The sequence below is a fragment of the Petaurus breviceps genome, unplaced genomic scaffold (assembly GCF_028583685.1).
Source record: "Petaurus breviceps papuanus isolate PSGF00001 unplaced genomic scaffold, PetGlider_PUasm1.0 101, whole genome shotgun sequence".
NCBI classification, from domain to species: Eukaryota; Metazoa; Chordata; class Mammalia; order Diprotodontia; family Petauridae; genus Petaurus; species Petaurus breviceps.
In genome coordinates this window covers 6,916,099-6,943,802 of record NW_027185575.1, presented here as the reverse complement: position 1 = coordinate 6,943,802, position 27,704 = coordinate 6,916,099, and the positions used below count along the sequence as shown (strand labels likewise).

The window sequence follows — 27,704 nt, the reverse complement described above, 5'->3', positions numbered from 1 at the left end:
AGGTGAATTATATTGTTTAGTGTTAATTATTTCTCATAATACATGAATAAATCAGTCATTTGACATATATTTATTGGGCACCACTGGAATGCATCAAGGTTTAATATGAAAAGGATAGTCACCAGCTGTTCTCCCTGTCCCAGAAGGAAGAAACTAAAGAAAATGAGTTCAGATCACAGCGAGAAGGAGTCAGGAAAAGATAGGTGGGCCACTCCTCTTTCTCAGCACCTGTTGTTAAAAACTGGCAAATGACCTAGAATGAAAGGGGCATTCTCCTGCCTGGAGGTACAGTGACTTGACAACAATTGTGGTGCAGTTAAAAGAGGTCTGAATTTGGAGTCAGAAGACCCAGGTTCAAATCTCAGCTCTGCCACTTAGTACCTCTCTGATGTTGGGGCCCCAACTTCTTTGGGCTTCAGTTTCTTCCTTGTAAAATTAGGGGATTAAGCCAAATGACCTACAAGGTGCCTTCTAGTTTTTGATGTATATTCTATGACTTCTTTTTTTATATACTTTTTGAGGCAGTCAAGGTTAAGTGGCTTGCCCAGGGTCACACAACTAATAAGTATCTGAGGTTGGATTTGAATTCAGGTCCTCCTGACTCCAGGACCAGTGCCACCTAGCTGCTCCTATAGTCTCTGATTTCTGAAGTCCCTTGTAGCCTTAGCAACCTTTGGATTCTCTCCTGTTCAGAGGGGAAGGCTGCTCAGCTCAACTTCCAAACCATCCAATTAACTGAGAAGATGAAGACGCCAGATTGTGTCTATTTCTCATGATTTAGGTGTGCCTGCCTCGTCTCCAGCAAAAAACTTCTCATTCTCAAACCTCCCCATCCAACCCACAGACCAAACCACAGATTTCACTTCTCATCAGCTGAAGCCCCAGAGGCTGCTGGGGAGGAAAAGGAGGAGCGTTTGTTGACCCAGGGAAAGTCTGTGAAATGATCTCATTACACCTTGCTAGCTCCTACAGCCCCTTGTCCCATGATGCCCTGAATACATCCCGAAAGAATGTGCCGACCTCCACCCCAGCCCGCTCTGCTAGCTAACAGAGCAAGCATCCATGTCCTGGAGGGGATGAAGGAGTGAATGGAGCCCTTGCTTCCCAAAGGGCATGGGGCAGGTTGTGCTTCACATAGGCCCTAAGGGTTAAGACACCAGCTGTCTTCCCAGGAGACAGAACTCCTCCAGAACAAAGTGTAGAGCCCAGAGAAAGGGCATGGAGGGCAAGTACTTGCTGTGAGTTACACAGCGTTCTTGCAGCATTACTCTGAACCAAAGGGATTGATTTATGACAGCCCTGGGCCTGGTGATGCTGTAGAAAGAAGAGTTTGTTATGGTCTCTACAACAACCAGATACAAAAGCAAATTTTTCCAATGTAACTAAAGCATTGAAAATATTAAGAGAGAATAATTTATTGGAGGCTTTTAAGCGTGGGACCACAAGAGAGAGAGAGTTCAATCTCAAGATGATGTTCGCTGAACCCTAGGCAAAGCCCCCACCATGGATTTTTCTTCTAATATCTTACCTCCTCAGACCTGCCCTCACTAGGGGACAAGGCCCAGGACTCAGTGGACAAAGGAAGCTGTGTTTCAGTGGGAAGAAAGCTTGGATTTGAAGTTGGAGAACATGGATTCAAATTTACTTCCTATGTGACTCTGGGTCAATCACTTAACCTCTCTAGGCCTCAGTTTCCTCCTCTGTAAAAGGAGGAAGCTGGTCTAGGGATGGCCTCTAAGGTTCTTTCTTCCATTTTAATTCTTATGAGCTCATAACCTGGATTCAAATCCCAATTCTGATACATAATACATACTTTTTCACCTCAAATAAATTACTCCCTCTCTCTAAATGTACATTTCTTCCCCTATAAAATGAGAGAATTGGACTAGATTATCTTTTATGTATCTTTCCAATTCATAATTTTATGGGACAAAAAGGGTAAAAATGAGCAGTTTGGCATCATAAAATAAACAACAGGCAGATCTGGGATTAAGAACACAAGACTCTCATCTTTCAATCTAATATCCCAGTCACTTGACTAGATGGTTTTCCAATCCATCCCCATCTCCACATCCCCATCTCAGAATCTTTTCCTTCCGTGAAGACTCAGTTCAAGTGTCACCTTCTACATGGAGACTTTCCCCTACAACTGCTGGTGCCCTCCTGCTCTAAACTACCTTGGTTATTCTGCATATTATTCTGCATATCCTTATGCCTATACATCCCCTGAAAGAATGTAAGTTCCTTGAGGGGAGGGCCTATTTCATCTTTGTCTTTCTATTCCCAGCACCCAGGACAGTGCCTAGCACAGGGGTGAGGAACCTTCAGCCTTGAGGCCACATGTGGCCTGTTAGGTCCTTGGGTATGGCCTTTTGACTGAGTCCAGGTTTTATAGAACAAATCCTTTTATTAAAGGGATTTGTTCTGTGAAGTTTGGATTCAAAGCGCTGCACTTAAGGACGCAGAGGACCACATGTGGCCTTGAGGCCACAGGTTTCCCACCTCTGACCTGGCAAATAGTCTATACTTAATAATTCTTGTTGATTGATTTCTCAGTAAGTCAAAGAACAAATATTTATGAAGTGCTCTTCTCAGCACTTTGAAAAGGGCCTTAAATATACCGTGTTTCCCCGATAATACCTATCCCGAAAATAAGCCCTCCCCTTACTGTGTAAGATTCCTCTAAAATAAGCCCTCCCCCGAAAATAAGCCCTATTGAGATTGCTACTGTAGTGAAGGTGATCCCCTGCGCTACACGCTACATTACGGTACCCTCTTTATGAACCGTTTCCCCCCTCCCCCCCGTGAAATGCACGCTGGGCTGCGAGCTGCATCCAATCAGAGCTGCAGCAGTGAGCGCGTCATCCTGTTCTTCCCCAGTGATTTGCTTGCTGGCACCATTGAGAGCAGTGCCGCGGAGGAGAGCTGAGGCAGGACAACATAAGCCCTCCCCTGAAAATAAGCCCTCTGGTGTTTTTCTTTCCAAAAAATTAATAAGACAGTGTCTTATTATTGGGGAAACACGGTAGTAAGCACTAAGTAAACCTCTCCATGCTCCCCATTGTTGTTGTTGAATTACTTCAGTCATTTCTGGCTCTCCATGACCCCATTTGGGGTTTTCTTGACAAAGATCTTAATGTGGTTTGCCATTTCCTTCTCTAGTTAATTTTACAGATGAGGGAAATTGAGGTAAACTGGGTTAAGTGACATGCTCAGGGTCACACAGCTAGTAAGTGTCTGCTGCCAGATTTGAATTCATGAAGATGAGTCTTTCTGACTCCAGGCCTGGCACCCTATCCACTGTGCCTCTTAGCTACCCATGCTCTCCATAGCAGACTATAATTAATAAGAGGTAGTTTAGCATGGTGGAAAGAGTCATGGATTTGGAGGCATTGAATGCAAATTTGAATCCCTTGAATGAGTGACTTTAGGCAAGTCACTTAAACTTTTTGGACCTGTTTTCTCATCTGTGAAATGAGGGAGTTGGAATAGATGCCCTAAAATCTCTTCTTCCTCTAAATCTATAATCCTATAAGGTCAGGGTTCTGATATTATTTTATTTTTGCAACCCTAAAGCCCAATTCCATTTAATTCCATAAGCATTTATTTGCACAATACATATATTTTAAGTTTGAAACGGAACCAATGATTTCACTGAAATGGAGAAGTCCAAGAGCAGGTAATTCCCTCCACCAATGCAGGTTGGCACCTTTTCTGCAGTTTATAGACTTGAAAAACTGCCTTGGGTAATGAGAGGCCAGAGTCAAATAGCCAGTATATGTCAGAGTCAGGATTTGAATGCAGGTCAATGCTAACATATTCCCTCTAGAGCCACCTCTGCTTTATCCTACACTTTATATGTAGTGGTTTTCATGTTTTCTCCCCTATGAGCTCCTAGAGAGCTTACATTATCTCTTGCCTTTCCTGGCATCCCCCCCCACTTAGTTCATGTGTCTGGCATTTAGTAGGTGCTTAATAAATGCTTGTCCACTAGACTATGCTATTCCCACCACATTGAATACACAGCATTTTTTACATAGCAGACATTTGTTTAACAAGAGTTTTGGAAACTAGAAATCCAATCATGTGGGGACCATAGATTTAAAACCTGAAGGACCTAAGAGCTTATCTAATCCAAACCTTTGATTTTACAGAAGAGGAAACCAAGTCACAGTTACACGGGCATAAGAAGTAGAAATGGGATTGCCAGCATTCTTTCTGCTATAACACTCTGCCTCCCAGAAATCAAAAAACCATCTAATCCAGCAGCTGGAGTAGTGGGCTAGAAGTTTTGATCATCAGCATGGAAACATAAATTATATTGCAGTTCAAGCAAATTGTTAACCTCTTTATCTTAGGCAACAGATGTTCTAGGAAAGGACCACATTTATTAGAGTACATTTTAACTCCTACAGCACTGAATCAATTCAATATGGGAAGCACTAGTTTTTTTGGTTTTCGTTTTGGTGGTGGTGATGGTTTTTTAAGGGAGGATTTTTAAAAGTGGTCCCATAAGAAGAAACTGCTTCAAAAGTAGCCCCTACAGTGGCTCACACTGTCACTGACCGATGGCAGCTGTGAAATACATCCTGATTTCACTGGGTGTTAGGGCTCTCTCCCAGATAATGAACTCATCGAAAGCACCATTCTCGTAGTTCTTAGGCTGGTCTCTGTCAGAGCCGATCACCAGGTTGACGTTGGGCTCCCCATAGGTATGAGATACTTTTCCACTTGGGTCTGTGGTGTTCAGGGTTCCATTGACATAGACTTTCAGGCCCTCCTTGGATTTCCACGTGAATAGGACATGAGTCCAATAGGGACCTAGAGAAAAGTAAAAGTGATTATGGAATCACAGAATCAGAATCCCCTGCTCCACCACATCTTTGACAGGCGGGGCCATCCAGATATTGCCTGAAGACCTCTGGCATAAAGGAGCCCACCACTTTCTATGGAAACCCATTTTGGACAGCTCTCTCCCTCAGGAAGGCTGTTCTTGGGTCAAAATCTGCCTCTGCACCTGACATCAGTTACCCCTAATTCTGTTCTCTGAGGCCAAGCAGAGTAAACCATCAATTCCTCAGAACAGGACTCCTCTGATTTCCCAGGGATACTTTGACTTGAATCCTTAGAAAGGACCTCATAAAGAATGCTTCTTCTCACCATTTTCTAGATGACCACTGATGTCTACATTAAATGAACTCTGTCTTCCAAGTGATAACCCTTCAAATACTCAAATATAACTGAACATCCCCTCTAGGCCTCCTCTTCTCCAGTCAGTACTAAGTTTCCCGAGAATAACTTTAATGCCTATATTTATTTCTAAATCAAGTAAATTTTAAATAACTTAAAATAGTTTTGACAATTATCCCTGGTGGTGCCATGATTTTCTCATTTACTGAGCACAGGCAAAAAAAAAAATCACAGAATCTCAGAGCTGGAAGAAACCTAAGTGACCATTCAGCTCGATCCATACTGTGTCCATTATAACATACCAGGTGAAAGGGCACCCAGCCTCTACTTGTATCCTCTAATGATGGGGAACTCACTACCTCCTAGAGCAGTCCATTTCACTTAGGGACAGATCCTATTAGGAAGACCTGAAGCCTCAGTTTACCTCTTTGTAACTTCTACCCTCTGAGGCCAAACAGAACAAATCTAATATTTCTTCCACTTCGAATACCTGAAAACATGTATCATGTCACTCCAACCTACCACCTACCTACCCCATCTTCTCTTCTCTAGCCAGTATTTTCAATTATATGCCACACACTCAAGGCCTTTTACCATCCTGGTTGCCCTCTAGTCAATCAATGACCTCCTTAAGTAGTGGTGTCCACAAATGGAAATGATATCCTAGATGTGGTCTGACCAGGAGAGAATACAATGAGATCGTCATCTCCTTATTCCTAGAAGGTCTGCCTCTTAAATTTGGAATGAAAAGCATATAATCACATGCTTACTGTATTCAAGACACTGTGCTGAGTGCCAGGAGTACAAGTTGTACCCCCAACTCACACTATCCAGGCCATAGAAGCCAATAAACAGCTTGTCATGCCAATGGAGAGTTATGTAAGACCTATCTCTACCTTTTATTCCCCACCATTCCCAATAAACATTTATAGACTCTCTCCTCTCTTGGGAAGACTGAGCTCACCAAGAAGAATAAGCCTTGGATTTCTGGGGCCACTTCCCCCAAGTAGGACCTCCACACATTTGCCAAACACTGATGTGAGGATGTCATAATGGCCTCTCTGCTGGGGAGAACACAACAGCTCTGGAACAACAAACCACCATCTGTCATCCTGCCAGCAATTTTAAATTGCAAAGCAATTACATCAGGTGTTCTGGCTAAGTATTATGCAATTTTCTAGTCACTTTTGAGCCTCTGAAGAACATTTGACCCTTAAGTAGGTCCAAGGTGTAATTGCCCCGTCATTTGGAGGTGGGAATAATAATAACCTACTTGGCATACAAACAAGAGTTTATAACACCAGGTATATGCTTTCTCCATCCCTCATATGCCCCCATGCTGGAAAATAATCTGAGTTTAACAAGCAAACACCAATCAGCGCAACAAAATCTAAGTTCATATCTTAACAGAATCTTGGCTTCCATAGTTACATATACAAATGGGGTTGGAATAAATGAGTTGTTTTAAAAGTATCTGTAGGGGGAGAAATGTTTTCATAATTTCTGTCAGATTTCTTTCTTTTTAAATGAAGCTTTTTCCTCACCATGGTTTATAACTGCATTAGGGCTGTAATTTGTATTTTTAGCACCCAGGACAAGCTTTTAAAAATGGTAAGGGATTAGGGGAGAGGCAAGCAATGCTACAAATTCCCTCCAAGCAACTTTTCAAGACAAATACAACAGACAGGTGGGGACACAGAATGTCACCTCTCATAGGTAAGGATCTGCTGATACAGGGAGGCAACTTGGGGCTAGAGATGGGGTGCAGCAGCTGATGGGAGGGTGGAAGACTTTGAGGAGAACAAATGAAGACATTTGTGTACACCCCCACGCCATGCCATCTGGTAACTTCCTACTTTTATTTATTATTCTTGCCAACTAGATGATAGGTTCCATTGTTTTCATGCTGGTAGAAAAGTTTAAGAATTATGAAAGAGCCCTCTTCATCTAGTGTCCTGAGGCAAAGCCCTGCTGCCCCATCCTAAGAACTGATGGATAGTGATGACACATTTTAAATCTTAAATCTCCTAATATGGAAATATATTTTGCATGATTTCACACATATAAATTCACATCATATTGATAGCCCTCTCAGTGAGTAAGTGAGGGACTAGAGTGAGGAAGAGAATTTGGAACTCAAATTTTAAGAAAATAGTTATAAACAAATAATAATTTCTTTAAAAATCCTTTAGTCTCCTGTCTGAGCCCAACTCACATTCTCTAGGCTGCAGAAGCCCAGCCACTGGGGAGTTATGGAAGGTTGGTCTCCACCCCTTACTTCCCACATATCTCAAGGGGTTGTCAGTGTCTGTGTGTCCTGAATATATCCCCCACCAGATTCTCTGCTCATCACATAAGGTAAGAAAAGAAATCTCTTGAAACAGGGAAAAAGTGTTGCAGACCCTTAGGGCATAGCCAGTCTTCCAGAAGGGAAGAAGCCCTCCCAGTTATCAGCCACCTTCACAGTTCTGACCAAAGTTTCTTCCAACCTGAGATTCTGTGTTTTCCTGAGTTTATCCAAGAGACTGAATCATTGGGCCACTGGGACCACGGCATCACAGCTCGACCTAGTTTGTAAGCAAATACTTGAAATGTACTCCCTCCTCTAAGAATCCTTGTCTTTTTCCAAGGTTTAGCCCAGGTGCCCCTTCTTCATGGAGCCCTCTTGGTCCCATCGCTCCACTGGAGCACAGTGGCCAGGGGTACAGAAGAATGCTTCCGACCCTTTCCCTCACCCTGCTTCTCCCCCAAGTACCATCACTTCTTGTATCCCAGGATTGCATGTGACTCCCAGGGCATGGCTCCACAGGCTGTTCAAGAAAGAGAACACAAAGACTGGGGAAGCCACTGGAATGGTAAACATTTAATTGTCCACAGAGCTGTGGCCAAATGACTCGCCCCTAATGACATCAACCTACAAAAACTGCAGCAACAGAGCCAGCCAAAGACAGAGATGAGAAAAGGATCAATTTGGCTGCGTTGTTTTGCGTGAGTGAATCATATGGGACAAATGATAGAAAATCAATGACCAACTTCAAAATTATCATGAAATTATGAATAAGTATATAACTCCTCTACCCAAGAAGCTTCAATGGCTCCCTATGGTCCCTTAGGGTAAAACACAACCCACCATGGTTCCATCTTATCTTCCTTGATTCATTTCTTATTACTCCCTCTCACTCACGCAATATTCCAGCCAAACCAGACTGTTGCTCCCTGGGCTTCTCATCTCCCTGTCTTTGCATAGCCTGTTTCCCATCCCAGGAATGCTCAAGCTCCTTACCTCCTAAAATCATGGATTTAGAACTGAAAGGGATTTGAAAAGTCATCTAAAACAACCCCTCTCATTTTGCAGATGAGGAAACTGAGGCCACAAGAGGTTAAGCACATTGGCCAAGGTCACATAGTTCATAAATGGTGCCTTTAGGACTTGAATTCAGGTCCTTGATTCTAATCCCCCAATGCCATACTGCCTCCTCTTTTTAGAATCTCTAACTCTCATCAAGGCTCAGCTCATTCCAGCATCCTACATGACTTTTCCTGATTCCCTCCCTCCCCAGTTGTTTGTCTTCTCCCAAAGACTTTTTATTTTCTTTTTATGTATTTTGCATTTGCTTTTTGGTCTACAAGCTGTATCCTCCCCCACCTCCCAGTAAAATATAAGTTCCTTGGGGGGTGGAAATTGTTTCATCTCTTCAAAATCTCTCCTTCACAAAAGGTTTCTCAGTTCTGAGGTGACTTACAATCATCTTAGCATGGAATTATAGAAAGAATTCTGGATTTCAGGTCAAAAGACCTGGGCACAAATCCCAGCTAGCGACCTTGGGTGAAATATTTCACTTAGCTAGACCTCAGTTGTGAGCACATAACATTTATTTAATAAATGCTTGAAGAGCCAGATTAAAAACCACACATGATCTGTGGCAAAGGGGGAATGCATGTCTTAATGGTGAGTTTGATAACCCTCCCTAATGACCCCTTAAAAAGCAATAAGCTTATACCCAACCAAGCAACCTTACAGCTAAGGGTTGTTATCTGATTATGGCAAAGTCTGTTCTTTTCATTAAATACTTTTGGGCCCCATCAAGCAGGTGTTTTTCCCTTCAGAGTCCCCAAGTAGAAGACAACAGAAACAGCTCTGAAATTCACCTGGTGGGCTGAAGCTGGCCTCCCACTTCATGGAATTCTCACGGGTATAAAATTCCACAGAGCCTTTTCCTTCACTGGAGCAGACCTTGAATCCACTGGAAATAACCTGCCCTCCATAGGCTGGCAGGGCTGTTCTGGACTGCTCTCCCTGGATCTTCCAGAAAAATGAAAATGTGACTCCTGAAAAAATGGAAGGCATTAGATTCAGTTATTGATGAGACACAGGAAGTGCCAATATCCAGGCATAGCACGTAATTTATTTTATTATTCATCTAAATGGACTCCTAACTGGAGAGGATAATATATAGATAAATAAAGACAGCACTCTCCACTATATAATATTCATCTCTTCTACATACAAGAGAATATAAGATCCTTGCAGGCAGGCATTCTTTCATGTTTGTCTTGTACCCCCAGAGACTTAAGTGTAGTAAGCATTTAATAAATGTTTATTGAATTAGATTGTACTGGAATGAATTGAGTTGAACTTGAATGAGTGGGGAAAGTCCCTTGCTACTGAGGTTTTCAGTGAACAAAATCTGTTTTTCCTTTCTTGCTAGAGAGGTAAAGGAGATTTTCCTGACCTCATTTCTACCCACAATTGTAGAATTCTCATACTAGAAGATGCTTCAGAACGAATTTAGCCCCAGACCCTTCATAGGCACATATCCTCTCCACTTCAGAGGGATCATCCAGCCTCTCCTTGAAGACTTCCAGAGGTGAGGAACTCACTACTTCCCAAAACAGCAGGTTCCAGTTTAAGACAGCCTTAATTGTAAGGATTTATTTTCCTTCACTAAGCCTAAATTAAATTAAGCCTAAAAAGCCTTTTGCAACATCTAGAGTTGGAAGGGACCTCAAAGGCCTTCCAGTCAAATCTTTGCATTTTGCAAATGAGGAAACTGAGGCCCAGAAACATTAAGAAATATTCCATAGGCAATAGGAGAATCATAGATCAATAGGATAAATTCATTACTTTTGGTTCTACTCTGGGTTCCTAGGAACTCTCCATTCCAAGAACCAAACATTTCCTTTCACTGTAAAATTCAGCACAATTGAAACCTATTGGGAGATATGTCCCCAAGCTCATTCCTCATCATGGTCTCAGCTAAATTCTTTTGAGGCCCAATTCTGAACCTAGCCTCAGTTCTCTCAGCCATCTCCATCAAAGCCCTCTTCCACATGGCTTTCCTTTTGTCATATTCCCCACCATCACCATCACTCCCAAGTCTTCTCTTGTACATGTCAAATGTTTGCAGATGTTAAAAGAGCTATAGGCAAGGTAGATGGCACAGTACAAAAAGTTCTAGGCCTGGAGTTAGAAGACCTGAGTTCAGATCCAGCCTCAGATCCTTACTAATTGTATGAGTTTAGAGAAGTCATTTCACTTCAGATTCAGTTTCTCAACTGTAAAATGGGGATCATAAGAGAACCTACATCTCATGGTTATTATGAGGATCAAAATAAAATAACATTTGTAAAGTGCTTACCACAATGCCAGACACACAGTAGGCATTATAGAAATGCTAGATATTTAGTATAGCTATTTTGGTTATCTGGGCTCCATTTCCCTCATCATCTTTATAGTTCTCCTCTAGACATAAACCCAGATTGTCAAAATGCCTCCCAATCCTATATTTTTTGTATAAAAAGATAAACCACTTAGTTAGCCAATTAGTCTCAAGTGATAATAGGGAAAACAAAGGCATTTGTTCTTGGAACCATCCCTCGCTACCAGCCTAGTCCAAAAATAATATTTGGTCAACTCTAGAACAGACTCCTTAATGAGAGAAAGAACAGTGATGAGTATATCCTAGACTTCCAGTGGCAGTAAGAGCAGGAAGAGACAGTCAACTGCCCCCAACTCATTCCTCATCATAGTCTATTAGGGGCAATGGCTGACTTACCATTCTCTGGAATTCTGCACTGAAAAGTGGAATAAATAGAACTCACATAGAAATATAAGAAAACAGGAAATAAAGTAAGTCCCAATAGAAGTCATAGAAGTTCATTTTTGCAAAGGGCTTCAGCAGCATATAAAAATTCTACTCAAGCAAATCAAAATGGCATCTTCCCTCTACCAAAAGCCTGTTGCAGGGCAGGGTGAGAATGTTTTCCCCAGGAAAAATAAAGAATGTAGAGTTTATAGAACAGTGGGAAGGTCTTTGCCTGAAAAGTTTTATGCTTGAGAAAACTTTAGTCCTGATACCAACATAGTGGGAGGCAGTCTGGACCTGGAATCGAAGGAACTAGGTTCAAATCCCAGCTCTGCTTGTGTTTCCTTGAGCAACTTCATTCTTTCTCAGTTAAATGGACAAGTTGGAATATAGATGACCTCTGAGATTCTTTCTGACTCCAAACCATGATTTGATGTCTCCAGTTACTACCATAAATTGGAGGAGATCATCCCATTACTCTTATAAAGAATAGAAGTAGGTGGCTAGGTGGCACAATGAATAGAGCACCCGCCCTGGAGTCAGGAGGACCTGGGTTCCAATGTGACCTCAGACACTTAACACACACAAAAAAAGAAAAGAAAACCTAACCATGTGACCTTGGTCAAGTCACTTAACCCCAATTGCCCTCCCAAAAAAAAGGCCAAAAAAAAAAGAATGGAAGCTCCTTGAGGGCAGGGACTATTTCATTTTTTGGTTTTGTAACCCTCATGTCTGGCACATGATAAGTGTTTGATAAATGCTTGTTAAGTAATTGATTATGAAAGTTGTTGAAGCTGGGAAGAAATTGAGTCCCTTCTTTTCCTCCCAGACACTTCCCAGCAAAGAAATTAAGATAAATAGGGTCCATTGGATTTGTCCTAGACTTCCTGCCTGCCTATAGGAACCACAGCATAATGAATAGAGTAATGGATTTGGAATCAGGAGGAAAGGAGAGAGAATATAACATGGCCAGGGTAAAGAAATAGGTCTGAGGACAACTAGATAGAGGGATAATATGGCATAATCTAGTTCAGCTCCCTTGTCTTAAAATAAGGAAACAGGGAAGGAATGGGGTGGGGATGGGGAGAATAACGATTCTTGTTCAAGGTCACATAGCTGGCTTGTATATAGATTCCAGAATTGAACAGGACTCATATTCCAGCAATCAATCATTCAATTGCATTATACATATATTTAAGTCCAAAAGCTTTTTCAACTTTCAAGAATCTATTAAAATGCAAATACCCCCAAAAGGAGTAATGTAAGTAACCTTAGGATTTTATCAACTAACACTATAATGGAAATCACTTTGTTGGGTCATTTCCAGTTGAGGCAGCTAGCTGTTCAGAATGTAGGCATCCAGCAAATGGGCAAAGGGGGAAAGGAACTTGATTCTGGAATGGAAGATGGGAGGGCAGCAAAAAATATATTTTCTATAATTGACATTAGCAACTTCTCTACAGAAATTGGAGAATCAGATTCAATAAATTTCCCTGTAAAAGTAAAAAGTTCAGGAGAAAATATGGTTAGTGTAGACCAGAAAGCATAGTCTACTTTTTTAAAGCAGAAAACCCTATACATTTCCATCTCTGAAAAGGAAGTCCCTGGTTAAACTACCTCCAATTTAGTTCTCCTCTGATGCCCCATTGTGGTTTGAAATTGGCTGTTGTTTCTTGAAGACTAAGCTAACAGACTTTAACTTCTGACAGATTCATAGGATACCATATTTAGAATTGAAAGGGACCTGAGGAAAATTAATGTTGGATTGTATTATTTATAACATGAATTCTTCCATTTCTTCAGACCCCAACCTCTGAAGGTCAAATACCTTTTCTGAAGGTAATAACTCCCAGCACACCCCTCCAAGGCATCTGCTCCCTAGTTAGCTTGGGCAGAGCCCCCTCCTCTGCTTACCCCATAAATAGAAACCACTTTAAGTAACTTTATGGACTTGTAAGTCCATACAAAGTTGGTCTATCAAAAAGGGTGGGGAGGGCATAGTAATCCTTAGGGGTCTGAGCTCATGGTGGAGCCATTTCTCTAACCTTGGGCATGCCTCCAGCTAACTAGCAAAAATCAAATACAAAACAGTCCTGACTTGTGTACCAGATCATGCAGAAAAGTGTGCTTGACTTGGGGTCAGAGGTCCTATGTTCTCATTCAGGCTGTGCTACTTACTACCTTAGTGACCTTGGGAAACTCACCGCATCAAGCAATCAACAAAAATGTATCAAGGGCTACGGACCAGACATTGTGCTAAGTATACAAAGAAAAAGCAAAAATAATCCCTGTCCTCAAGGAGTTTACAATCTAATTACTGGGAAACATTCATACAGTTTGGACTTAGGATTTTCACTGATGGATGAAGCTCCCTCCACCAACATAGGTAAGGGATCTCTTTGTAACTTATATTTTTAAACAGGTACTGCCTAGAGTGTGAGTACATATATATATACATATATATATGCATATATATATATATATATGAAGCATCCAGAATAAATGGGTTTATCCGGGTCTCAATTTCCACATCTGTAAAAATGCAGGAATTAGACTAAAGAGAGGCTGCCCACAGAGTGGAAAGGTAGGTGACAAATGGCATTTCTGGGGACATCCTGCAGTAATGAGGCTCACATCAAGGACACTGAAACATCCTCATGGTTCATCTTCGTGTCCCTTCTGGAGCTCAAGCCTATGATTTTAAGTCTTCCTATTATACTACATTGCCTCTAAATTGCCTAGAGATTTCTCCCTTCCTTTTCCTGTTCTATTTCTCTGGGACTCTCCTAACCATGTGTTATTCTCTTGGTCTTTATTATTGACTTGAATCAGTTGCTTGATAATAAAGGTGTTTATAGCCATAAGTAGAAATATAATATTTTTATTTTCTATTGATTTGAACTTCCAAAGGATCCACATGGACTACAAACGCAATATGGGTCATCAGTATATAACAGCCAAGAAATGAAGGTGAGCTCAGGTTACAGAAAAACAAACAGAGTGCCCAAGACTAGGGAGGTGAACATCCAGCTGTTTTCTACTCTGATCAGAATATATCTGTATTACTGTCTACACATTTTAAGAAGGATATTGACAAGCCAGAATACCCAGAGAGAGACAACTAGGTTGACCAATGGACTTGGGTTGGTGCAATATGAGGGATAGTTGAAGGAATTGGAAATATTCCCAGTTCTCCCTCAACTGGGATAGTTGAAGCCCAGAGAAAAGACACAATAGTTATTTTCTAGTGTGCAGCTTATTATAGAAAAGAAGTATCAGACTTTCCCTGCTTTTCCTAGACTTCAGAAATGATGAACTTCTCCCTTTGACCCAGCAATACCACTTCTAGGGCTGTATCCCAAAGAAAGCATAGAAGTGGGAAAAGGACCCATATATACAAAAATATTTATAGCAGCTCTTTTGTGGTGGCAAAGAATTGGAAATCAAGGGGATGCCCATCAATTGGGGAATGACTGAACAAGTTATGATATATGAATGTATGAATATGAATACTATTGTACTATAAGAAATGAGGAGCAGACAGACTTTATAATAACCTGGAGAGACATATATAAACTGATGATGAGTGAAGGGAGCAGAACGAGGAAAACATTATACAAAATTACAGACACATCATATGTGTGACAACTAACTTTGATGGACTGGACTCCTCTCAGCAATGCAAGGTTGTAAGACAACTCCAAAAGACTCATGATGGAAAGGGATATCCACATCCAGAGAAAAGAACTAGGGAGTTCCAATGCAGATTGAAGCAAACTGCTTGCTCTCTCTTTTGTGTTTTGTTTTGTTTCTTCTTTCTCATTGATCACTCCATTGGTTATAATCCTTCTTTACAACTTGACTAATGTTTAATGTGAGGGTATTTGTAGAACCTATATTGGATTGCATACCGCCATGGGGGAGAGGGAGAGGAGAGGAAGGGGGAGAAAATTTGGAAATCAAGGGATTATGGAACCAAATGTTGTAAACTAAAAGTAAATAAATAAAAATTTTTAAATATAAAAAAAGAAATGAGGAACTGATTAGTGGGAATTGCAAAGAGGTAAATTTAGTCTTGAGGTAAAGAAAAACTTCTTAAGAATTAGTGCTCTCAGGGGCAGCTAGGTGATGCAGTGAACAGAGCACCAGTCCTGGAGTCAGGAGGGCTGAGTTCAAAAGCAGCCTCAGATAACTTACTAGCCCTCTGACCCTGGGGAAGAGGAAAAGGAGGAAGAAGAGGAAGAGAAAGAGGAGAAAGAGGAGAAAGAAGAATTTGTGCCCTCTAAGAGTAGAATGGGCTCAGGATGTCATGGTTTCTCCTTCACTGGAAGTCTCTAAGCAGAGGCTTCAAATACTACCCAAGACACTAGCTAAGTAACTTTGCACAAGCCTCTCAACACCTCTCAGTACAAATTTCTTCATCTGTAGAAACGGAGACAAAAACTGTCACACATCTCATTGAATTGCTATAAAAATCCAGTGAAAGACTGTATACAAAAGTACCTTACTTTGAAGATCCTTAAACACTTATATATCATTGTCAGTCACTGCATTAGAGGGAATTCTTACTAGATTAGGACAGCTAGGTGGTTCAGTGGATAGAGCACAGAGTGTGGAATCAGGAAAACCTGAGTTCAAATCTGACCTCAGACACTTATTATCTGTGTGACCCTGGGCAAGTCAATTCACCCTGTTGACCTTGGAGAAGGAAATATCTAACTACTCCAGTATCTTTGCCAAGAAGGTTCGTTTATTTGGTAAAACCTCTGGTTTCAGAGACCACTCTGACCTCCTTAAATTAGAAAACATTACTTTGAGTCTTTAAGACTTGACAGCATTGGTGCCCATGTCCTCCAATCCATCTTCTCTGCATTCTCCCCTCTGACACTCATTAACTACATGACATTGGGTAGGTTTCTTAATTTCTTTGGGTCTCAGTTTCCTCCTCCATAAAGAGAAGGTGTTAAGGACTAGATGACCTCTTGGGTCCCTTCCAGCTCAAGATTTATTCTCCTACGATGTTATGACCTTTTTCTGCCTCAGTATCTTCATCTGTAAAATGAAGGTGCCCGTCTAGATGACTCCTAGGATGCCTTCCATCTCCAAATCTGTGATTCAATCATCCTCTGACCTCTGATTTGTTTTTAATTTAGAGGCACACACAAGCAAAGCCTGTTTATAATATTTTTTAAACTCAGGAACAGCTTGAATCAGGCAAGTGTAAACCTGGCCATGTTTTTGGGCCCTCAAAACAGTTTTCCAAAGCTTTTTGGTTTCATCAAAGCCCAAAACATGTTTTCTCAAGTACTTTCCCTCTGAATTAGAAAGCTTTTGTTTATTTTGATTGAAATGTAATCCATATGTCTCTCTGAATCATTTACAATTAACTCATCACCATGTTGTTTTGATAAAGCCATGTGATCGCCAAAAAGCCTTTGGAACCTTCGTAGAAGGCTTTCTTTAAAATCCTTTTTTCCTAGATATAGGAAGTTATTTCAAGCCAAAACTAAAATAGACAGAAGGAAGGAGCTTGGCTCAAAGGTGGAAGAACAATTCTCCACTGGGTTTTCAATTTGGCATGTCATGTCCTCCCCTCCCCCCAGAATCGAAGTACCAGAAGCCTGATTTGTCTTCTGAAGAAAAAGAATAATTCTCAATTATTCACTTTGTGGGTTATCCATGAGCTAATGCTTTGTGCTTTGTTTTTAATCCCAGCCATACTAATTAGCCATCTATGTCCACCATGGATTGGAGATATGGGGAGATGAAAACTAGCTTTGCTCTGTCCTAAACTCAACAGAATCCAGGAAGAGGATCTGCTTTGGAAAAAAAAAATTAACTCCAAGTTACATAGTCCAAGGTTAACAAGAGCTTCCTCTTTCCTCTATTCTACACTATCTTCCTGACCTCAAAGGTCCCTTCCAGGTCTAAATTTATGATTCTCTAACCTCAAAAATCCATTTACATCATGATGCATTCTTTCCTCCTTTGCTTTAGTCTCTGATAAAGTAGCAGGGCCAACCTCTCTATTTGTGATCTTGATCCCATTCATCCATATTCATATTCATGTTCTTTCTCTCTCTCTCTCTCTCTCTCTCTCTCTCTCTCTCTCTCTCTCTCTCTCTCTCTCTCTCTCTCTCTCTCTCTCTTTCTCACACACACACACACACACAGAGTTTTATTCTCTCCCTATTTATTGGTTCCTTTTTTGCTTCTCTAAAACACACATATACACATATATGTATACATATACAAACACACATACATACACACACATGCCCAGGTTGTCTCTCTCATCCTTAAAAATCCTTCACTTAACTCTTCCACACCCCTATGCTATTATCTTATATATTTCCTCCCTTTCATAGTCAAATGCCTACAAAAAACCATCTATGCTGTTCCTAAGTCCAAAGACTTTTTCTTAGCCATCATCCTTTGGAATGCCCTACAAAATGGGACATTACTGACCACTCCACTTCCCCCCTTCTCCTGGATCCTTACTTGGTCCTCCCTGGATTTTCACACTACTGCTTTCCTTTGGCTCTCCTCCTACCTCACTGGCTGCTCCCTCTCACTCTTCCTTGTCCTATCTGTTACCGGTGGGTGTTTCCTGAGTGCAGGTTCCAGACCCTCTTCACTTTATAAACCCTCTAACTCAGCATTAGCTGCAACAGGCTCAAATGCCATCTCTCTGAAGATGATTCCTAGAACTATGTGTCCAGTTAGTCTTTCTACTGAGATTCAGTCCCATATCACTAAGTGGCTAGTAGACTTTTCTTACTGGATGGCCTATAGGCAATTCAAACTCCAAACCAAATTCATTACCCCTAATCATTCATCATGCAACCTGAACTATTTGTTATTTCTTATAGGTGACATTCACATCTCATCTCCAGAGCTTTGCACACCCCATGAATAGAATATTATCATGCTTATTTCATCTCTGACCATTCCTAGTCAAGGATCAGCTCACATGCCATTTCTTACAAAAGGCTTTTTCTGTTCCCCACCCCCCAGTTATTTATCTCCCCACCCCCATCTCAGTAGCAGAGGACTGGACTCAGAGTCAGGTAAACCTGAGTTCAAATTCTGCCTCAGACACTTAACAGTTATGTGACCCTGGGGAATAGTTTAACCTCTCTTAGCCTCAGTTTCCTCTTCTGTAAAATGTGGATAACAATAGCACCTACTCCCTGGGGTTATTACAAGGATCAAATGAGTTAACAAAGTACTTTGCAATGCTTAAAGACCTCTATAAATGCCAGCATTACTTTGTATTTTGTGTTGATTTGTGTGTGCATGAATTGTTCCTCCCCTCCCCCCCTCCACCAGCCCCTACCCAGTAGAATGTAAGCTCCTTGGGGGCAAGACTTTTGTTTCATGTTGATCTTTAGATCTCCAGGATCAACCTAGTGCCTGCTTGACAAATGTGTGTTTAATGAATGAAAGTTAGAGTTAGAAGGAATCTAGCTGGTCCCGTTTTCAAAACATAAGAATGGGTCCCATCACTTACCTTCAGGATCACACCGGGTTGGGTTACTAATGCAAGAGGCTTTGTAGTACAGTAACGTCACTCCTCTCTTCTCTCGGAGGTAAATGCCTTTACTGACTTTCCCTTCTACAATGTCTAGGCAAGGAAAAAATGACAAAATCATCCTTTAATCACACTGTGAGGCAGAACCTCCTGAGGACATGAGTCAGCTATGTAAGTAACTAAAGTATTTTTGATAGTATTTTTCACTAGTGGCTATTCCCTGAGCTCCCAATGGAGATCTAAGCCACTGACCTGAGCCTTATCTGTGTTTTATTGCTAGAGAAATTACTTTAGGGCCTTCCTTTTCCCACCTCCACACTATACTTAATTTTACAAGGGTAATATTTAGGTTCAAACTAGAATTTAAAATTACTAATCCTAAACTCCATCTCCTTCTGGGCTCTAATTAGGGGCCCCAATGCCCAAATTTTCAAATCATATTTTTTTAAAAAACAAAATACACTCGAGGAGGACTTAAATAATCCATGACTCAATAAGCCAGTCAATTACCAATCTAAACAGTTTCATCTTCCTGTTTCAGTACTTCCTGTTGTCCTTATAAAGCCAAACTAATTCAATTTAATTCCCACAGCCCATATTAATATAACTGACAATGGGGGCCTGGTACAAATGGTTTATGGAGGAGATAAGGGACTATAAAAATTGAGTGTCATTCAAAATTTATAGCTTCCTAATTGTCAACACATCTGTACGATGTGAGCTACTCAACTATGTATCCATTGACCTTGAGGGACCCATGCCTATCATTTGATTACTCCACATGGTGACCTCTCTAAGCCTCCTCCACCACCACCACCACCACCATCATCATCATCACCATCATCATCATCATCACCTGATTCAACTCACCAGTTTTTTCCAGCCAACAGAAGCAGGACAATGATTGCCTCTAAAGCCATATGCTCAGTGATTATCATACATACTCCATTTAACTTATTTTTTTCATGAGAGGATGTTTGTTTTTATTTTTCTGAAGGGAGGGGGAAAGGTAGAGAATCTACATAGTACAGAGTTAAGGGGAGGCATCTTCCCAGTCAATCTAGGTCATGTTGACAACCCAACCAGATTGTTCTGGATCCCCAAATATGTTGAGATCACAGGATCATAGATTTGAACTGGATGGGACCTTAGAGGTCCATTGAATCCAATCCCCTCATTTTACAGATGAAGATGCTGAGGCCCAGAGAGAGTCACACAACTAGTAAGTGTCTGAGGCAGGATTCGAAGCCAGATCTTTCTGACTCCAAGTACAGTACTCTGCCATGCAGCATTGCCTTCAGATCATTTAATGATCTGATTCAAGGTTCCTTGAGGGAAGGGACTTTTTAAAAAATATTCATTAATGTTACCAGCATCCAGGAAGAAAATGTTTTAAAGGCCTACTTCTGGGGATTTCAACAGGATTCCAGGTCCAGAAATGAGGAAGGTTTAACATTTGTATGAGGTCAAATTTAGAAAACTTTCCTCTATGGTTATTATTATTGTTGTTGTTGCTGTTTGATGATGATGATGGTAGTGGTGGTAATGATGATGATGATGACCCCTGACATTTATGAATGCTTTGTTGCTTCACAAAGCACTTTACTCACATTTCAGTTAGTCTTAACTACATGTGATGGACATACAGGAGTCTATCACAATAGAAATTTCCAATGAAATTAAAAAAGCACAATTTTAGCACCCAAAGTATATAGATGATGGAGATGACTTGGGAACATTCATTTTACAAAAGGACTGATTTTGTGTCTGGTTTTTGGTTTGGTTTTGTTTTGTCTTCTATTCCTTTCATATGAAAACAAGCCACTTGGGAGGTATCTTGAGACCCTCTGTAGGCACTATAACTCCGAATTCAAGTCAACAGGTGTTTATTATCACCTCCAGGATCAAATATAAAATCCTCTGTTTGACTTTTAATAACCTGCCATCCCCCCCTTAACATTCCAATGGTCCTACACTTAACGCCCGTCACTGTCCAGTGACTATGGCCTCCTTGCTATACACCACCTCACAACTGCTCTGGGCATTTTCCCTAACTTTCCCCAGGCCTGGAGCCCTCTCCCTCCTCACCTCCACCCCAGGGCTTCTCTAGATTCATTCAAATCTCAGCTACAATCCCACCTTCTATAAGAAGTCTTTTCTGATCTCCAGTAATTCAGGAGGACCTTCCCTCTGTGGTCATTTCCAACTTACCCTATAGATATCATGCTTTTTTCACAGCTTCTTCACATTGAATTCCCCCACCAGACTGTCAGTTCCTTGAGAGCAGACGGTCTTTTGTCATTTTTTTGTAGCCCCGATGCTTAGCATAGTGTCTGGCATACAGTGGGTGTTTAATAAATGATTATTGACTTAACAGAAGATAATCTACATCTTCCTTGATATGCTACAGTAGGGCTTCTTAACCTAGGGTTAAAAGATCCCCCAAGGGTTCTGTGTCTTCGATGAACTTAGATGGGAGAGACAGGGAAATTACTAACCTGGAACTAAAATTTATCATTTCCTTCAAATATTTAGAAATATGCTTCTAATAAGGGGCCTAGAAATTTTACCAGACTGCCAAAGGTGTCTGTGACCCAAAACAAGGGTAAGAACCCCTGTGTTTTAGCCACCAATACTTCATATAATTTTGACCCCAATTTGCAATTTCTCATTCTTACTTTTTATATTGATCCTTGCAGATTTTTACTGTTCCCTGGGACATTTACCTCCCTGACATCCTAGAAGGGGTAACTGAATTCAAATCAGAAATCATATTAGCCTTCAAATGAATCGCAGGTCCAAGCTTGACAAATGCAGCACAAAAATATTTAAGTCCTCACCTACGGTTGCAGAGAAGTTAGAGTAGGCAGAGTCATTGGTATATACAAAGGTAGAATTATGGGAGGTAAGCACAGTGAAGTTGTGGTTTCTTAATGCTGGGTGAGACAACAAAAAAAAGGCAGAACAGATGAGTCAAACACAGAATCAAACAGAACCAACCATATCTCTCAACATAGCAAGAAAAAAAACATATTGGGGAGTAGTCATTTCCCTTGAAAAAATGGGGGGTATTTTCTTCCCAAATTCCCCCATCCCCACCACCACTTTCATCACCCCTTTTATTTATTCTTGGGGGAAATGGATAAATAACATTATCAGTAACACCAACAATGTATAATCATAATCAATAACACCATGACAAATCCATTTCCAAAGCCAGGCTATCATTATTCCTGGATTCGTCAATAATAGCTGGTGTTATGAGAAAGGGGATCCAATTTGTCAGCACTAGCTCCCCTAAGATTAAATAGTTGAGAGGTATGAAACTAAATTCAGCAACACAATGGCTTAAAAAAAGAATTAGGTAATCAAGATGTTATGATGACTTATGGAACAGAAATATGGGATGAAAACATTCACATGATATCATGACAAATGGACAAAACAAGAGACTCGAGCCACAACAAAAAAAAACAGAGCTTTCTTGCATGCTTTCAGCATGGTTTTTTAGCTGACTGACATCTTCCCTATAGCAAAACACAGTGATGGATTAGGACTTCTCTGCTTTAAGGACTTGGGAGCAAACAGAAGTATTCTAACACAGCAGGATTATGGAAGTAATGGCTGTTTGAAAAATCATGTATGCCCCTCCCTCCCGTGAAAATAAATGCAGAAAAACTGTTTATAATCTAGGCATAACAGTCTTGATACCCACATTATGGATCAATGTTGTTAGGTAAAGTTTTACTATGTAATTGATATGTTTGGACAGAGAGGACATAATTTAGCCAGAGAATAAATTCAGAATCTGTGTAATAAGCCAAGTTATAAAGGTACATTTAGGACTCAAAAAAAATTAAGCTTTGCAGATTGAATTATTAAAGTAAGGGTGGGGTGGGGAGGAAAATATACCCAAGAATATTTAAGTATCAGTTTGAAATATCTTCTGCTACTGTGTGATGGACAAAGGATTATTTCAATAATGCCTTTCAATTTTGTATGACATTTTCCCTTTGGGTTCCTTAATGAGACCATTTAAAGAAAAATAGAATGTAAGATGGGGAATCATTTACTGTGACCTGAGTTGGCCACATACCACAGAGTCCAAGGAGACCTTTTTTTATTTCTACAATGAAAAATATTTTGGAGAAATGCCATGGCCAAAGACATGCAGTCACTTGATGGTTTTTCAAGCAGGACCTTCATTACTGCCTTCTAAGTAGGCAATGTGGAGAAAATCATCATGGTGAAGTGACCATTATGGTTCACTCTGCCGTATTCTCCACTTAAGTCTCTCTTCCAGCTACTAACACTAGGATTAACAGAGCTCATAGAATTTAACTCAGCTACACCCCCCCTTCTCTATAGGTTCTAGGGAGAAGACTTTTAAAATGCTAGCTGAACTGGAAAGGAAGAGTCAGAGATTTTGAATGAAACAAAATAGCACACCTGGAGAAAATGGAAATTTACTAGTGTAGAAAACCCAGGATTCAGCAATATTGTGCCTCTCCACCTCCAACAAAAGAAGGGAAAAAAAAGAAACAGGGAAGAAAATCCATTTCACTAGAAATAGATCGAGTCTGTCAGGAAGTCAAGGCAGAAATACAATGCAAACCTAGGCTTACACAGTAGCCCAAATGTTTAATGTATTTATGAGGGAATTGTCAATGAATTTTACTCCAAAAAAAGAATAGGACATCAAAAAAATGCTTTCCATTCAAAATTATCCTTATAAAAGAGGAGAAAAATTCAAAGTAATGTTGGGCTTTTTGGAACAGAATGAGAGTGAATTTTTAATATTTTAAATTGAATTTTAATCCTTTTTTAGAACATTTGAATAAAGCTGTGACCATAACTGTGGCACACTTCATACCTTGGGCGGGATTTAGAGTGTGGGTGAGGGGGAAAAGTACAGGAACCCTTTATTTCAGGGCTGGAGAAGGGGATTGCCTTATGGGGAAATGACTTCCCTGGGTGACAAAAAAACACCTGAGAAGGACTAGGAGAGAGTTATTTGAGACATCAGTCAACTTAATAATGTGGCCAGTGCTTTGGCAATGGAGTTTTTTAGTCTCCATTTGGGCAGACACCTACAATAAGATACTTCTGCCTAAATAAGGAAATATAAGACAAGGATTTTCAATGGAGACATCAATGTGAAATTTTGGATGGCTTTTTTTTTTTGTGGCTGTAGGCAAAGAAAGATTTTAATGTGATTTTGAAGTACTTGAAACTCTTAGTCTTTGGGTCATAAAATGTCTGAAAATACTATTAAAATGTCTCTGAAATGCAAAATTATGCGGGGGGAGAGGGGAAGAGTGGAGAAGCAGAGGGATGCCAAAATATTTGTTGGCAAATTCATTCTTACTACTGTGGCTTCAAAGTAAATGCTATTCATTACTGTTTGTCCCATTCCCTTTCAACTCACTGACAGTGACACATTCCTAGGTTTATGTTCATTGCCAAGGGCCCCCTGTCATCCCCTGGGTCTACCTCCTGTTGTATCCTGAAGCTCATGAATTCCATCCACGGTGTCCAGTGGCCAGTAATGAGAAGCTGATGCTAACACCTCAAACCCTTAAAAAGAAAAATAAACAAACACAGATTATTAGGAGAGCTGTCTTCACATACTTGAAGGGCTATCACATGGAAGAAGGATTAGCTTTCTTCTGCGTGGCCCCAGAGTGCAGGACTAGCAGTCATGGTGGGGCAAGTGGCAGAGAGGCAAGTTTAGGCTGAAAGTCAGAAAAAAAAATCGATTAACAATTAGAACTGTCTCAAAATAGATTGGGATGCCTTTGGAGATAATGGGTCCCAACTCTCTGGAGGTCTTCAAGCAAACTTCAGGTGAGGAGAAAAAACACACACATAGACACATATGCACATATATGTTCAGAAATACATGCCTATATAGTGTATACATATATGTAGAAAAATCTCTATATGGTCACTTATACATTATGCATGTTCTTTTCACAGGTACAGGTTGGACTAGGTGACCACTGTGGCCATAGGATCCTAAGATCATTAATTTAACATTGGAAGGGACTTTAAAGGTTTACTTTGTATGTATTAGCATGTGGTCTTCCCCATTAGATTGTAAGCTCCTCAAGGGCAAGGACTTTCTTTTGTCTCTTTTTGTATCCCCAGTGCTTAGCACAATGCCTATCCCATATTAGGTGCTAAATAAATGTTGATTGTTTGATCAGGTCTAAAGTAGGTGCTTAATAAATGTTCATTGTTTGATCAGGTATAACTCCCTCGTTTTTTACAGATGAGGAAACTGAGGGTGAGAAAAATTAAATGGTTGCCCAGGGTCACAGCTAGTATCTGACAAGAGACCTGAACTGTCCTCCATATCCATTGTTGCCTGCTATTTCAATCTCAAAGATTCTTTAATTCTTTTTTTTAAGCAATTGGGGTTAAGTAACTTGCTCAAGGTTACAAGGCCAGTTCTTTTGTGTGGGTGCCAAGTATCTGAGGCCAGAACCAATCCCAGGTCTCCCAACGCTGGGGCCGGCTCTCTTACTCACTATGTCACCTGGCCACCCCAAAAGATTCTTTAATTCTGATAAAAACAGAAGGTAAATAAGGTTTTATCTTAATCAAAAATGATAGCATCCAAAGGTTAGAATGAATGTAGACAATGTATATATTGTTCCACTTAGCCAAACAGAGATAAAACTTGGAATTTTGTTCCTAGAGAAATATAACAGACCCTTTTAGACCAACTAGCTTGAAACACAAATTGGAGAAAGAGGGCATAGCAAAGGAGGCATTTCATGCCAGTCTGTCATTTGGAAGCTTCCTATTTTTTCTCAGTCAGTCAATAAACATTTATTAAATGATACTGAGGGTACAAAAAAAGGCAAAAAGCAGTGCCTGCCCTCAAGGAGCTTACAATCTACTTGGAGAGCCAACATACAAACCACATACAAATTATGATACAGGATAAATTGGACATAATCAATAGAGGGAAGATACTAATACTAAGAAGGGATCAGGGACAGCTCTCTGTGAAAGGTGAGGTTTTAGCTGGGATTTGGGAGAATCAAATGAGATAATACAGGAAAAGCATTATGTAAACCTTCAAGCATTCCATAAAAGCTGGCTGCTATTGCTATTTTGCTGTTACTGCCTCCAGGTTCTAAGCTCTGTTGTTTCCATGCTGCTGAAAGACTTTAAGTGTCAGCACCTTGAGGGGGACAAAGTCCCAGATGCCCCAACATTAGTCATAGCTGTGAATGTTCTGAGCACAGAAGAATGGATCTGATAAAGTGTGCCTACCTCTAGTAAATGGATAGAGTGCTGAGCTCGGAGTCAGGAAGACCTGAGTTCAAATCCTTCCTTTGCTACTATAGGCAGGTGACTTCTCCCTCAGCCTCAGTTTTCTTATCTGGAAAATGAGTAGGTCAAAACCCAGAAGCTTCTGAAGTCTCTTCTACCTGTCTATGAGTTTCTGATGTCAAACATTTGCAATCTATTCAGATAAACGAGTCATGTTTCTTCAATTTGCAGTTGTCTGATGTGCAAACATAGCCTCAATGCAAGTTGAACACATAGCCCTAGAAGGTGAGCCAGTTATAGCAAAGGTTAACATTGAGGCCAACCTCTAAAAAAAATAGTACAACAATGTATTTGGTGTCCTGTGGATGCAATTATCCTACCCCTGAAATGTTCTGCAGAGACTTTGACATATAAAAGCAAACAAAAAAAGTGATCTACAGCTTTACTCTAATGTTAGCTTCCTCTAACATCTTTTTTTTTCTTTTTAATTTTTCAGTTCAGACCTTTGATTCCATTGGTGTAGGCTAGATTGCCTTTGGGGAAATTACTAAGTTTTTTCCATGACCCCAAGCTTCTTCTTGAAGCAAAGGTCTGTCTTTTTAATGCCAATGTTCTTATACTGGTTTTACAGGGCTATAAGTCATGGGACACCACGGTGCCCAAAGATTTGAAACTGTGGATCACCCTGGGGGCAATGGACAGGTACATGGTGGGCATGAACAGGCAGCAGCATTTCACAAGTAAGAAAATGCCCAGGAGAAGCAGTATAAATGAAATCATCAAAGAAATGCCCCAGCTAAGAGAGGGGGGAAAGGATGAACCAGATAAATCTCAAGAATGAGAGAAAAGAGATGGACAGTCCAAGTGCTTTACTCATAACCAAGCAAGACCTCCTAGTACCTCAGTTGACACCTGTTGCAGTGAATTTATGGGAGGTCACATAGGATGGGCAGGCAAGTATTACTGCGAACTGTATTGTCAGAGGGAATATCTACAAGTAATGAAATCATAGATCCACTGGGGTAATGGAGGGAAATCCTGTTATGGAGCTTCCCTCTGCTGACACAGGTCAAACCACTCATCTGAAATTTAAAATTTCAAAGTTCTCCTTGTCATTAAGAGGTTAAGTGACATTCCTCCGGTCATATAGCTAGTATGTGTCAGAAATAGGACCAGGTCTTCCTGATTCTGAAGCCCTCCCTCTACCCACCATACCACACTGACTTCCTTTCCATCAGTTACTAGGATAGCATTCATTCTGAGCAGAAAAAATATTAAAAATAAAATTATATATATATATATATATATATAAGCAACCCTTGATTCTTTTTCCACTTCTCTAAATTTCATCCTGAAAGAAACATCTGAAAAAACAATATCAGTTCTACAGTGAACAGATGCTCTGCCTTCGGTCTTCTCTTTCACAAAATCAACTCTTCAGAGAATAAAGACAAGCTGATTTCCCTAAACATCTTTCACAGTTACAACAGGGTCACTCAGAGTTCCAGGTGGAGAAGCTAACAAAAGCCAAATGTCAGAGTGGTCACTCTTTCCTAGTGGCAACCTGACTCCCAACATTAGTGTTGACTAGAAGAGGAAAAAAGGAC

General features: G+C 40.5%; 1 protein-coding gene across 2 annotated transcripts in view; it reads right to left on the bottom strand.

The window, feature by feature from the left end:
- Positions 1-27,704, bottom strand: part of LOC138158698 (adhesion G-protein coupled receptor D1-like) — a 476,877-nt gene that overhangs the window by 434,491 nt on the left and 14,682 nt on the right. Inside the window, exons 3-7 of one of the 2 annotated variants that reach the window (XM_069084871.1) lie at positions 24,304-24,387; positions 21,651-21,746; positions 18,790-18,903; positions 9,340-9,519; positions 4,567-4,821 (exon numbers count right to left, since the gene is read on the bottom strand). In XM_069084871.1, coding sequence (XP_068940972.1) covers positions 4,567-4,821; positions 9,340-9,519; positions 18,790-18,903; positions 21,651-21,746; positions 24,304-24,387 — 729 coding nt within the window. The remainder of the gene's footprint in view (positions 1-4,566; positions 4,822-9,339; positions 9,520-18,789; positions 18,904-21,650; positions 21,747-24,303; positions 24,388-27,704) is intronic. The other variant, XM_069084953.1, reaches the window with a different exon arrangement.